The 13,843-nt window shown below is 37.2% G+C and overlaps 1 protein-coding gene across 1 annotated transcript in view; it reads left to right on the top strand.

The window, feature by feature from the left end:
* The window catches only part of LOC145987988 (uncharacterized), a 108,910-nt gene that overhangs the window by 3,897 nt on the left and 91,170 nt on the right, over nucleotides 1-13,843 (top strand). Inside the window, exons 3-5 of the mRNA XM_083122827.1 lie at nucleotides 1,276-1,396; nucleotides 6,932-7,083; nucleotides 13,118-13,366. Coding sequence (XP_082978953.1) covers nucleotides 1,276-1,396; nucleotides 6,932-7,083; nucleotides 13,118-13,366 — 522 coding nt within the window. The remainder of the gene's footprint in view (nucleotides 1-1,275; nucleotides 1,397-6,931; nucleotides 7,084-13,117; nucleotides 13,367-13,843) is intronic.

The following is a 13,843-nucleotide window of genomic DNA, read 5'->3' as shown; positions in this document are numbered from 1 at the left end:
TTTGCTATTCCCACATGCTACCCGGTCGCCTATTTTCATGGCCGTGCGTTTTGTCAAAAGTGATGCCAGGTCAGTGGGGTTGCCACCAGGGAAATTAGAGTGGGTTGTAACTTATTGTAAAATAAGCCTCAGAAAACTTTCAGATAGGAGTGACAAGCAACATGGGTCCCTAGAATGGAGGGAGCAACAGACCGAAGTAACGTCGTCGTGTAATGAAAGGATCCCGGGTTCGATACTCGGTGGATGCACATATTGGTTCGGGTCCCACTTTAAACTGTAGTTCCAATCCCGATTAGCCTATCTGTGCATAAAGTGAACTTAAAACAACAATTAAATAAATATGAGAATAACAGACCGAAGTGACACGATGCACGTTATTGAGAAAATGGACCAGTCCGAGCGACACCAAAGCAACATATGCAGCTTGTGTTCATAATCTGATATGAAACGTTGCATTTATTTCTGAAAGTTCGTTTTCCAAGTTACTTCCGTCTGAAAGTGGCCGGCCATCCATGCGTTTCAATATGAGATATATTCAGAATCGTTTAAAGTAGAGGAAGAATCACACACAAGGAAGGATATAATGTAGGAGGTAGTGAACAGATAAATTAAAAGGGGAAGATAGAGAAAACAAAACAGAGGGGGGAAATAGAGAAGGACAAAGAGAGAGAACAAGAGAGAGACGGACTGATCTCTTCGGTCTGCTGTGGATTTGGTGGTCCTTACAAGGACCGAATGTCTTTGTGAAAGATCTTGACCGGGGTCATGGATTCCTGGTTCAAGGAAGTAAGGAACACAGATAGATGGAAGAGATAGAGAAACAGAGGAATGAGGGAGAGAGTGTGGGAGGGAGAGAGAGAATGAGAAAATAGAGAAACGATGTGAGGAAGAACGTAAGAGAGAAAAAGAGGAATAAAGAAAGAAAGGAACGGACAGATAGGAAGAAAGTAAGGAAGGAAGAAAGAAGAGATAGGAATAGAGGCAGAAAGAAACAAAAAGTATATGTTAGAAACAGAAAGCCTTAGCAGCCACGAGAAGCCATCTGAAAATCTTTCATCCACCCTTGCGCCCCATCCCAATTATCTAGTGACGTCACTGGATGAATGAACTTTATACATCACACCGTAATGGTTTTAGAAGTATTTAACAAGCAATGTTTTACACCGGATACTTATTAATATTGATCTCAATGCAAAATCCAGTTAGTAATTAATCCCAGGTTGAAATTTACGGTTCTGTGTGTAGTGGAATTGATTTCACATTCTTTATTTTCAGATACTAGAGGATTTCTAATCGATGGATCTCTCTTTCGAGTGGTTCCTATAGCAGCAAGCAGGAATATTTTTCATTATCGTCTTGTGGCAGAGAGGGACATTCTTTTCAAACTCTACACGAGGTAGGAGATTAGGTGTATTTTAGTAGTCAAGAGAATTTGTGTTGATATGGAATCATCATAACATTCCAAAAATGTATTATTTTATTATCACAATACTGATTTTCTCCTGGCTGCAACGAATCAGCGACCAGTTCATTTGTGTTCGACTAACATCGTTTACTTTCGTGTCCCAAGGTGCCGAACTCTGGCCGTGGAACCAAACAATTGAGAATCTATTGCAATCGCATAGTTTCTTTCCTCTCGAGGTTGAAAACGCGAGGATTGCTAAAAAAAAAACCACTTCAGAAACAAGCAAAGGCAGGATTACGACTAGCAGCGTAGCGTCAGGAGAGCTAAAACTTTCCTAGAACGTCATCTCAACTGAGATTGCCACCCGCCGCAGAAAAACGCATTCTCGAAGACGATTGAGAAATAGCTCCTAGGACAGTAGATCGACACTAGAAAATGCGTTTATACTCGAGACAAGGAATCAATTACGCATGCGCTAAATGGACGAGTCCAGTGTCAAGATTGGGGTGTAGACTGCAAGTGGAACGCAGACAGGGGAAAAATTATTTCTGCTTCTGACAGAACATTAAAGTTCCAAATGTAGTAACGTCAATGTTCTAAAAAAGGGGAAAAAGGGCGATAATAAACAACCGAACGCATACAAGAGATATTGCTAGACCTCGGATTTTTAGGATCTAAAAAGTGTGCTTTTAGGTTCCTAAAATAGGCTCTAAAAATCCTAAAATAGGTTCTAAAAATCCTAAAATAGGCTCTAAAAATCCTAAAATAGGTTCTAAAATCCTAAAATAGGCTCTAAAATCCTAAAATAGGTTCTAAAAATCCTAAAATATGCTCTTAAAATCCTAAAATGGGTTCTAAAAATCCTAAAATAGGTTCTAAAATCCTAAAATAGGATCTAAAAATCCTAAAATAGGTCCTAAAAATCTTAAGTTAGGCTCGAAAAATCTTGAAGTAGGTTAAAAAGAATTAAAATAGTTCAAAATTCCTGAAAAAAGCTGATTAATTATAGTCACCGGCAATGAAAATGCGACACCTATATCCTGAAATAAGAACTATTTTGCATAAAGTTATGTGTGTTGCCTAACCCTACGGCAATGGCAGAACTTACCATTTGAAATTTGCTATTAAAATCCACTCTTCGCCGTATAGTTAGGCAAAAAAAAAAATTCATGTTATCAACAGTCAAACTACAATTTTGTCTGTGAGGATCATCTTATATGCTGAAAATAATCTTTCAACAAAAACATAGTCAGTGGTGCAAACTTCAATGCTGAAATGTTAGTTTGCAAGGCATGATTGCCACAAAGCACAGAAGTGACGCGAAAGTGAGCAGGACAACAAAGATCAGAAGTTTCCACTTTCCACACACCAGATATTTTGCTTTGTTTAGAGCTTTGAGTAATCACCATAGACTTGGAGGAAGGCAAATCGACAGAGAGGTCGTTTCAAACACGTTCGTCATTGAATTTTGTCGTGTCCAAGCAAAGCAAATGCCTCTGTGTGACATAAAAATCCTGTAAAACCTTTTAAAGTATATAAGAACCTAAAAAAAGGTTTGATTTAGGCGCATAAACCTAAAATAGGTTCTAACAAGCAAAATTAGGTATTTTAGGCACTATAAAACTTCATCAGATGTTGCGTTTTTTAGCGAAACGCTAGCATAACTTATTATTTCTTACATACCTGTAAAGGAAAAAATAGGTTTAAATCCTAAAATCCGAGGTCTAGATATTACTGATCTGAAACACACTGGACATTTTCGCACATATTTCTACCCACTCTCCCTCTCGATTTCGATTTGTCCATTCGACCTAGTTGCGTCATCTAGGGCGAAGCCAAGTCCAGAAACGTGCATTATTTTTTGACTTGAGACCTCAGGTTTTATTGATTTGCCTAGAAGAAGTACTATGGAGAAGAGGGACGTATACTGATAACTTGGAAGACCGGTCTATTTTATGAAATTCATCGACATGTTTCAATGTTGTAGACTTGAAACGTGCCGCAATGAAACTTTGGAAAATACATGCAGTTAATGTACGGATGATATATTGATTTATTATATTATTTCTACAATAAGTGTTATTTCTGAGTCAATGTGGATCATTCAAGAAGTGAACTGGTAGCTAAAATATATATTGGCAACAAGGTCTGACCTCTAGAGTTTTCCGTATGAAGCTTATAGTTATCTCAATCTGATCTCCGCAAGAACTTTGTAATCAGCACTGGACAGAGAAAATACACGGAAATCCCAGTAAGGATAACACATATAATCTTTGTCATAATAGAATATTAAGCAAAACGGCACTTATGTCTTTTGGGACATCAAGAAACTATTAGAGAGCAACGTTGTTTTTGTTCTTCAAGAGAAAAGTACATTACGTCGAAGAAAAATATCGATAAACAGAAAATTTTCCAGTTCTTACACCATCTCCCTAAGGCTGTTCAAAACTTCACATAACATATGCGATAATGTACAATCGAGACGAAGCCGAGACTTAGGTTTGAAAATTCACATCTCGTTGTAGACCAATGTATGTTATCTGAAAGTTTTCTCTATATTAGTCTAAAGTTATTCTATTGTGAGACTTTTTTGAGACGCCCAAAATGCGCCTGTCTGATTTTTGTTAATGTGCAAAGAAAAAAATGGTTTGGTGTAACGGTTAGCCCTTTTTGAAGACAACCAAATGTCTACCTATCTCCGACGTAGTACACCCTGGACTCCATTCTTGCAGACTAATAAGGCTGTGGCGTCTGAACTCAGTCAGCATAGTCCTTTGTGGAACTTGTGTGCTGTCCATGGGTTTTTGCCATTGTCCCTTTATCCGTCTCATCTCATCACAATTCATCGCATCATCAGATCTCAACCTCGACTCCGAAACAAGCTAATCTATAAGCCAGAAAATGTGTTTACCTGGTATAGCTCCCGCCATTGAGTGATGTCATCTGCAAACTATTGTTGACAAACGTATGTTTGGTGTAAACATAGCGATTGGCCGTACTATTGCGCGAGTCCTTCAAAATAATTTACTCTAAAAAGGGCAAATTCTCTACAGTTTATTTTATGAATTATCTGCTCCCTGCGTACTAGTTACCATTCCGTCCCGTGCGCTGTGAGCAGTGATAAATTCAGGGGGTGGCCCGGTTTGGGGGTATCCCCCCGGAAATTATAAAATCCACCTAAATTTCACTAATCTGTCAGAGCATTCGGACAAGAGCTAAGAAATTTGGCAACGTAGAACGCATTTCTTTCTATTATTTCGTTGTAATACGTTCTGATTCAGTCCTCTTTATGATTAAAAGTCAAAATAATGAACGCATTTAAATTATCGTCCGTTTTGATAAGTTCTAAATTAAGAAATATGATGGATCAGGATTCCCTTCAAGCTTGTGTGACAGTGTCAACTGCTGAGGAGTACGAGAAACCCACAGAAAGTTTCATTCTTAAAATGATAGTTAATTGAACATAATTACACTCCATTTAATTTAATTACAGAAGCAAGGGACAATTTTAAAATATTAGAACTGTTTTATTAGTATTGATGCCTACGACACTCCATCCGTAAAGACTGATGCCCCACCCCACTACTCACCACTGGAAAGGAAGGGGCTGGATTCGATACTATCTAGCTGTGAGGGAGGAAACGAAGTTTTCATTTCCCCTCTCAAATGAGAGGTGAGCCTTTTCTGACAGAGAACAAAGCAGGTGTTGTCTCCAGCGCTCCTGTGAGTGGATAGGTTCTGACAACTTCTTCCAGCAGAGAACGGAATACCGAGTGGCGGGAATTGTTTAAGCAATTGCGGACTATACAAAGCCTGTTTTTCTACAAATATGTAAAACATTTTAAACACTACATGTTAAGAATTTCATTAAAGATACGTTCAGAACATGTTATAATTGCACATTTTAACATCTATGTTCTGTATTTGATTGATTGATTGATTTGATTGATTTAGTTTATTTTACTTCGCGTTTTGTGCCTCGTGGCTAATTTGCGAAGATGAGGATGAGTGATGAAAGGATGAAATTGATGAATGGACATTCACAAACAACCAAGCCCGACCAGGATTCGAACCCGGGACCCTTGGCGTCGCAGCGCGATGTGCTAACCGCTCGGCCACAGGGTCGGGCGTTCTGTATTTGAAAGTATACTGTTGTTAACATAAGTGTATATTACTGCATTCACAAAAAATACCGTATTTCTCTGATATATGTTGACAGTTTAGATCTACGTAAAATTGTGAAAAGAAATACAGGGTGTCCACAAAGTCCTGCTACCGTTGCAATGAAACTTAACTTCTAAACTATATGAGATAAATACATGCAGTTTTTTGCAACGTGTTCTACAGCTCTCAAAGTTTTATTTACAATTACAACAATTCAACCTGTTCGAGAACTTCTGCAATCCGTGTACAAAGTGTGACAAGGTCTGGAACAGGGGTTTGGTAGACATGATCCTTGACGTACCCCCAAAGGAAAAAATCCAAGGGAGTGATATCAGGGGAGCTCAGTGGCCAGGAGATTGGTCCCTCGCAGCCAATCCATCTCCCAGGTAAATGTCTATCCAAAAGGTCCATCACATCTAGAGACCAATGAGGAGAAGAAACACGGATTGCAGAAGTTCTCGAACAGGTTGAATTGTTGTAATTGAAGATAAACCTTTGAGAGCTGTAGAACACGTTGCAAAGAACTGCATGTATTTATCTCATATAGTTTAGAAGTTAAGTTTCATTGTAACGGTAGCAGGACTTTGTGGACACCCTGTATAACGATTATTTTCTCAATCATAGAGATATCTCTACTTCAAGCATTTAAGAAAATGTTTAACGACATGTTATCAAGTTACTTCTTAAACACGAGTCAGTTGATACAGCTAAATATAATTTGATAATGAGCAGTTTCTGATAAGAAAAATTAATGTGCTAACTAGCCACTGTTTCCACTGTACTCTCTCTATTTTTCATCCCAGTACAGAGCACTCTATGGTAACTTTTTTGAACTACTCCTAAATTTTAACTCCTTGTTGTATTTATATTATGTAATTAGAGCACTATAATTGGGCTGTCTTTTGGGCTCTTTCAATAAATAAATAAATAAATTCCACCAGCTTCCACATGAAAACTAATAATGTAAAGAAAATAGAGCAAGATTTCAAGATTAAAGGTAAATTCAGAATCCAACAGGACCAAAAGTCAGACACGTGGATTTAATTAGAGTAGCTACCAGCGACCGGAAAATTCCAACAGAAACAGTTATTAAATTTAACTTTTTCTTTCATTTCAATTATTTTCTCTCTCCCCTTCTCCCCCTTCTCCCCGATAGCGTGGTGGTTAACACCGTGGAAAGCACATAGCTATTTAGAACAATCTTCGGTTGAGCATTCAAACGGCGGAGAAAAGTAACAAGAAATTCTGTTTCAGCTATTGGCAAACATTTAAAAAGGAACTCAACTTGCAAGTAGCTATGTTTGTTTTAATATTTCAGTGTGATTGATGTGTACTTAATATCTGCAAACTCATCTTTTCTAGCGAGAATCCGAAGAGTCATGATATTTTAAAAGTTGACAATGACGACCTTCTCCAATCTTCCCACTTTGACTGGAATCGACCGACAGTACTATACTTTCATGGGTTCGTTGAGCCAGGAGAAATATCTAGGAGTGGCACTCATATTAAAGACGGTAGGTTATACTTACTACGCCATCTATCAAAGTGAATTGGCATTACCTTGTTTACCTAAGTAGAACCTCATCATGGAACATTATTCATGCGTTGCGAGATGTTACAAAATTTACAAAATGTAAAAGTCAAAAATTTTAAACAGTGAAATCATTATCCTGTAGTTTTTTATGCTCTATTTACTGACGGCATTATATAACCTGTCATAAATTCATGTGATCTGAATTTTTCATAATTATGCAATTTTGCAAAAAGCTTAATTTTTTTCTAGCAAAATACTTCAAAAGCCATATATATCAATCCGCTTGACCAACTTCGCCAGTTCTTTTCTACGGGATCTATGATGTTTGTAGATATGATATTCTTCGCCTGAGTGAATTAATTTGCTTACGAGTTATATATATATATATATATATATATATATATATATATATATATACCTACACACACACACACACATTGGATATTTTGTATAAATCATCAGACCGTAACACGAAAAAGTTGGTTAGTGAGAAACTTTACGGTTTGTCGCGATACACATGCAGAAAAGTGTTGACCATTGTTTGAAGTTATTTTTAGAATGCATTGTTACTCCACAGCACCGTTATTTATTCCGCAATCGTAGTTTGTTTATGCGGGCTGTCTCGCGTATCAAATTCATTGCGCGCCACCAAGGTTACAATTCAGTTGCAGGCAGGTACCCCGGTTCGTAGGAAGTGCAGTGTGCTTTATTTTCCGTAAAAAATGTATATTAATGTTTGTTTTTGCATTTATTTAATTTTGTTTATGTAAAGGATACAACATTCAAAGAAAGAAGTAACATATAATGCAAATGTAAAATGGTAAATAGTTACGTCGAAATATAATAATTTACATGCAAATCTTGAGAAGCAGCTGAATGCTCGCTGATATACAGGAGTGGCTCACGCGAATTCTGAATCAGTGAACAGTGGACTGTTAGCCAGTAGGACAAATGCGCTATGTTCACGGTGACTTTTCCTAAAATAAAGGTTACATTTTGAAATTAGTCGCTTCGGCCCATTTTTAATTTGACTCGTCTTCGTATATATGAGAAACCTGTTCCATAAGAGTGTTCAATTGATAATTATGCTTTCTGTTAATAAGAAACAATTGACTCGAGAAACATAATTACAATGTGTCGCAAATTAGCTACCTCAAATACGTCATTTTGTACTCATTCTACTAAATATATGTATGCTGTATGTATGACCTACTTTTGTGGATTTTCTTCATTCTAGCTTCTAAATTGCAAAATAAAAACTATTAGAGGATCGTAGTAGTATAGTGTTAATGAATTTGCGCAACACTACAACAATTCGCGAATGCATTATATTTCTCATCAACCAAGGTGGCGTAATATCTCAATGCCGAATCACTTCCAGTGAATCCCGCCTACATACAAACTCCTGAGGTTCATAAAATCATAAATACTTACCCATCCGCCGTAGGTCGAAATTCCACCTTAAGACAATGATTGGTATCTGAAAAGAAAAAAATATATTTCTTAATGAATATCAATGGGCATGATAATTATGTAATTTTAGAGAATTAAAAACAAATTAAAAATACATGTTTACACATGATATTATCTTTTATAATGCACTGTAGAGGAAGCCAAAGTAGCGATTGAAATATATATATATATATATATATACATATTTCAGGGCAGATATTGCAAAATAAGCACAGATATCTGTAGTCAACAAAAGTACTTTATTAGTAAGGCCTGGATGAAGGCAAACGTGCATAATATGTACATAAATATGCAGAAAAATCACTGAAATATGTTTTAAAAAATGTTGGTAATATGAATTTAGATATCACCATTTTGAACATACAAGTACTTAATACATACTAGTGTTTAAATAAAGCAAGCCTATTACTCAATATTTTAATTTTTAAAATAAAGATATTGCAATATGCTAAATAACATTAAAAAAATCATGACAGTGAGAAATTATTAACGTGAATGGCATCATTTTTGGGAACAGTTCAGTAACTATACGAAATGCATTTAAATTTCAAGAATATAAATTTCCACATATTATCATTGATTGGAGAAAAACCACATAAAAATTAAGGAATTGTTGTAGATTTCATATTTTGAAATATGACATCTACAAATACATCTGCATTACTCCATGAAAAAGTAGGCAAATGAAGCAAATTCCTACATTTTTTGGTAGAAATATTGATTCTAAACGTGAACCATGTAGTATACAGGAAAATGTGTAACATTTACGAGTATATCGTTCCTAAACACGCCGACATTTGTCGTTTTTTCTTGGCTATATATAAAGAAAAAACATGTGATTGATTTGGGTTATTTTAATTTGCGTTTCTGCCACTTTTGGTTAATTGCGAAGATGAGGATAAGTGATGATATGGGTCTCACAGCAAAAGCGGTCTGACACGATTCTTAAAATCGCATCTTTAAAAATGGCGACTGCACAAACACGGTACACCACTTCACAAGTTTAGATGCCAATAACTGCTGAAGCTAAGAGAAAATAATGTTTTCTCTTAAAAGAGTAAGAGAATAACATTGGCACTGATGAAAAAGCAGCACGTGCAACCCGTGGCAGTGAATGCGAGTATTTAAAGCTCGAATCACACGGAACTGGATTTCAAGTAGGAATGCCCTAGCTGACGCTGGACTGGCTACCCATTTGCTAGTTTTCGCCTCACACGATACTTGTTACTGTATTTGTCTATAATTTTATGTTCCTATAAGACATTGCGAAAAGGAGACAATCTGTAAAGATGAAAGAGCAATTTGAAAAACGTTGTAGGAGAATCACTGCTTTGTTTAAAATTGGTGGCCAATTTTTGTTTCACGACTTCAGGTATTTTTGGCCTTTGCAGGCAGTTGGGATAATTATGATAATTCAGCTAGAAAGCTGTGGTAAACAATATTGTTTTTCAGTACATTTCAAGTTTTATTTATGATCTGTGCCCTTTTTACCATCTCTAATGAAATTGACTAAAATTTAAGACCAAAATCGACATTCAATTTTGAATGCAAATCGAAGTTTATTATTTTTTAATGAGGAAGTTATATAATATCAGAACTATAAATAACTTTAGATAAAACATATACATCCATAGTTTTGGCAGAAAATATTTGAGCTCTGCTACTGGTTTCCTCCTTTAGTTAAAGCTCTTGAAAAGCTAGATTTTTATTATTTTTTCATAATTGGATCCCATTATCTCTGATGGGGGACCAAAAAACATTGATATTCATTTCTGAAAATCTTCAAATTTTCACAAATATGTAAGTCAACATATTTGTTGGACCAGTCTAATATTACATATTTGCCATATTGGACCAAGTATCTATGAGTAAAAACAATTGAAAGCAAATGCTCTGGGTAATTTCAGGTGAAATTATCCTAAAGTCTAAGGAAATACTACAAAGAAATAAAAAAAGGCACATACGCAAAAGTCCGCACCCTACCTATTATAATAATTATTAGCAGTGGCAGTTTTAAGAGGAAATTTGGTGCTGTTGTGCTGAAAACAGGGAATGTGCAACTAGCCCTTGTCCTCTCCTGGTGGGAGTGACACCCTATGCTAGAAGGGTATGTTGGTGTTCTTGTCTCGATAGTTGAATGTTTGGCTTGGGTTTCAGGACCATCTTGATATCAGTGGCGTATGCTGGTTCTAACGAGTGGGTAATCTCCGACCATTGATCCTCAAACTCCAAAAGTTTCCGTGCAATTTTTGTCAGGATCCATATTGGATTTAGGAATATTGTGTCGGAATGTTTGTCTTATTGCTACGACCACAATCAATTAATTCTCGTTATTGCAGTTTAATTTACGTGTAGAATTTCAAATAATGAAAAAAGACAGTATTATAAAGCTATAAAAAACAACCTGTAAAATATAAAATGAAAGACGTGCACTAGTGAAATAAAAAAACGCAATATTAATTTAAGTGCAAAATTCAACTTACTCCAGGACCCGATTATTTGTGCTGTACCACATCCAAAGCATGCTGTTTGTCCAGTTGCACGTCAATACGTGTCTGTGCGAAAGATTGCAGCTTAGCAAAGGAAGTTATGTGACTTTTGGATTTTTCATGTTTGGCACAAGCGTTGCAAAGATTACAGTATCCGCCACGCGTCCATACATTCTTTTCAGCCCCGAAAAGTAAGCACGGCCAACAAAAAAGCAAAGCTTATTAACACTTATACTTCCCGTCAACCATGGTGTTTTGTCATAATTTGCTTGCGAAAATGCCTCACATATTCCCGATTTTTGTCTTTCTGTGTAGAAATGAGTTCAAGCAATGACACTGGCCTACCTGTATTTACAATTTGCAACTTCTCCTGAAAAGATCTTGTTCCAAAAGGTTTCACCAGCAAATCTTGTATCACATCCATTACCCTTTAACACAGCACTATCACGACAAACACTAACACCTAAATAAATAATAAACACGAAGCACAGCACGAAGCCAACGACTACACGCATTCAGTTTCACGCGCCAAACTTCTGTTGTTGTGTTCCTGGCTCAGAATGAAATTCCCTATGAAGGATATATTAAAAAAAAAAATCCGAGCTCGAAATCACAGGTTTTCAAACATCGAATCATTGCAGGCCAAAGACAGAATTTTATTTCGGGATGGGGATCATCCCTTATTAGCAGCCGCCACATAAAGTTGAAACAGTGGGGTTAGAAGTCCTGAAGATGAATCTCAGATTATTACAACATATTATGCAAGGTGTTTAATCCTGCTAATGAAGTAAAATTAATTACCACTATACACTTTTTAAATTAAATATTTGTAGGATTTCGGGGAGGGGGATTTCAGCCCCCTCTCCCCCCCGAGTCCTCCACCTGGCTACGTGCCTCATGTGTTTTTTTTCGTTTTATGTTTAATTCGTTCATCTACATCACTATTAATCTAAAGAGGCGGAATTAAATTAACTAATATATATATATATATATATATATATATATAACATAACCCCACAGCTCTACAGCACCTTGGCGGGCCTTGGCTTACCTACCGACTGCTGGTCGCCCTCCCACACTGTTCCGCCGTCACCTGTTATAGCGTGGAGGTCTCAGACCAGTGTTGGGGTCACGGGTGATCAGCCCGACGAACCCCCAGCCGTTGTTGTAGGTCTTCTCGACCGGGTTACGCTCACTCACTCGGAGCTTCCCAATTTCCTCACGATGGTGGGTTGCCACCGGCCCTATACGTAGATCGAATAAATTCCGACCAGAGATATATATATATATAATTTATTTATTTATTTTTGATATCTTTCCCTTTCCCTTTAAAAAATATTCAGTTCCTTGAAAGAAGTATTCTCGCTGCTTTTGAAGATTAGAGAGGAGAAACAATCACTATTTTTGTAAATACAAGGATAGGGGGAGTCAGCAAATAGGTGCTTTAATTGTTTAAGCTTTGAATTTTATTTTAGTTTGCTTCATCTTCAATATTTAAGCTTTTTCCTTTTGATAAATTTATGTTCAAGATTCAATTTTCCTGTTCTTCACATTCTACCAGGTATGTTTTCCCTAGTTCAGCGGAGGGAACGGTAAAGGCTCTGAAGGTTGAGAGTGCGACTGGTGGACTCTCACAAGAAGGAGCTTACCCTGGGCACGGAATCACCGCGCCTGAAAAGCAGTGTTTCCTACCCCTCTTTCCTCTCTCCTCCCTCCTCGCCAAGGGTTGTAAGAGAAGCGGGAGGAATGACGTCAGGGTGAGATTCCCTGAAGTCATTCCACCGGCTGGAGAAAGGTTGCCGGACATTCAGAGGCAAACGGTTGGAAGTATTCGCGCGCTGGAAGCATCGAAATTGGTTTGGAAGAATATTGCGAAGAAATGTGTGTGTGTGTGTATATATATATATATATATATATATATATATATATATATATATATATATATATATATATATATTAAAAAAAGAAATACAGCCGGGTCATCTGCGATTACCTAGATGACCCAGAGTATACGCCGCTGCTTGATATGACTTCTTCTACCATATCTTCCAGCTTATCTCCAAAGAGGAGGCCACAACTTTATTCTCGTGGACTACAGCGTGTTGGCTGCCGCCCCATGGTATGGACTTTCTATAAAGAACGCCAAGGTGGTTGGGATGTACTCTGCCAAGTTCATCGACTATCTTGTCAGCCGAGGACTAAGTCTTCCCTCCCTCCACGTAATCGGCCACAGCTTGGGAGGACAGGTGGCGGGCTTAACTGCTCAAGAGGTCAGATCCGGTAGAGTGGAAAGAGTGACAGGTGAGAGAGGAAGTTGGTGTTTCTGAGGTATCTTAAACGTAGTGCCTATCCTTTATGGAGTAATCTTGGATTCGTGTCTGCATGCAAGACGCTACTACAGCTGTAGGTGGCAACCAGGATTGCTATAGGGCCAGGAGTTTTAAATAAATTCAATTCCTGTCCAGGAGAGAAAATTAGCAAGCGTAAATGGGTTCTGGGCCGTAAAGAACCTTTTTATCTGTAAAGTATTTCAATGCGGTTCAGGAACCTTTTCTCCGGATCAGTTTAAATAGGGTTCAGGAACCCTTCTTTAAAGGATCGATTTAAAGACGGTCCAGGAAACTTTTTTTTTTCGGATCAGTTTAAATAGGGTCCAAGTTCCGTATTGAAATGAAACAATACGCAACTGGGACCGAATTTATATTGTGCGAGAAATATATATATATATATTCAATTCAATTCAATTCAATTCAATGGTCTTTATTCTTGGGCGAGGTT

Source organism: Lepisma saccharinum, chromosome 5, assembly GCF_977018435.1.
Source record: "Lepisma saccharinum chromosome 5, izLepSacc3.1, whole genome shotgun sequence".
Lineage (NCBI taxonomy): Eukaryota > Metazoa > Arthropoda > Insecta > Zygentoma > Lepismatidae > Lepisma > Lepisma saccharinum.
This window is presented reverse-complemented; position numbering and strand designations above follow the sequence as displayed.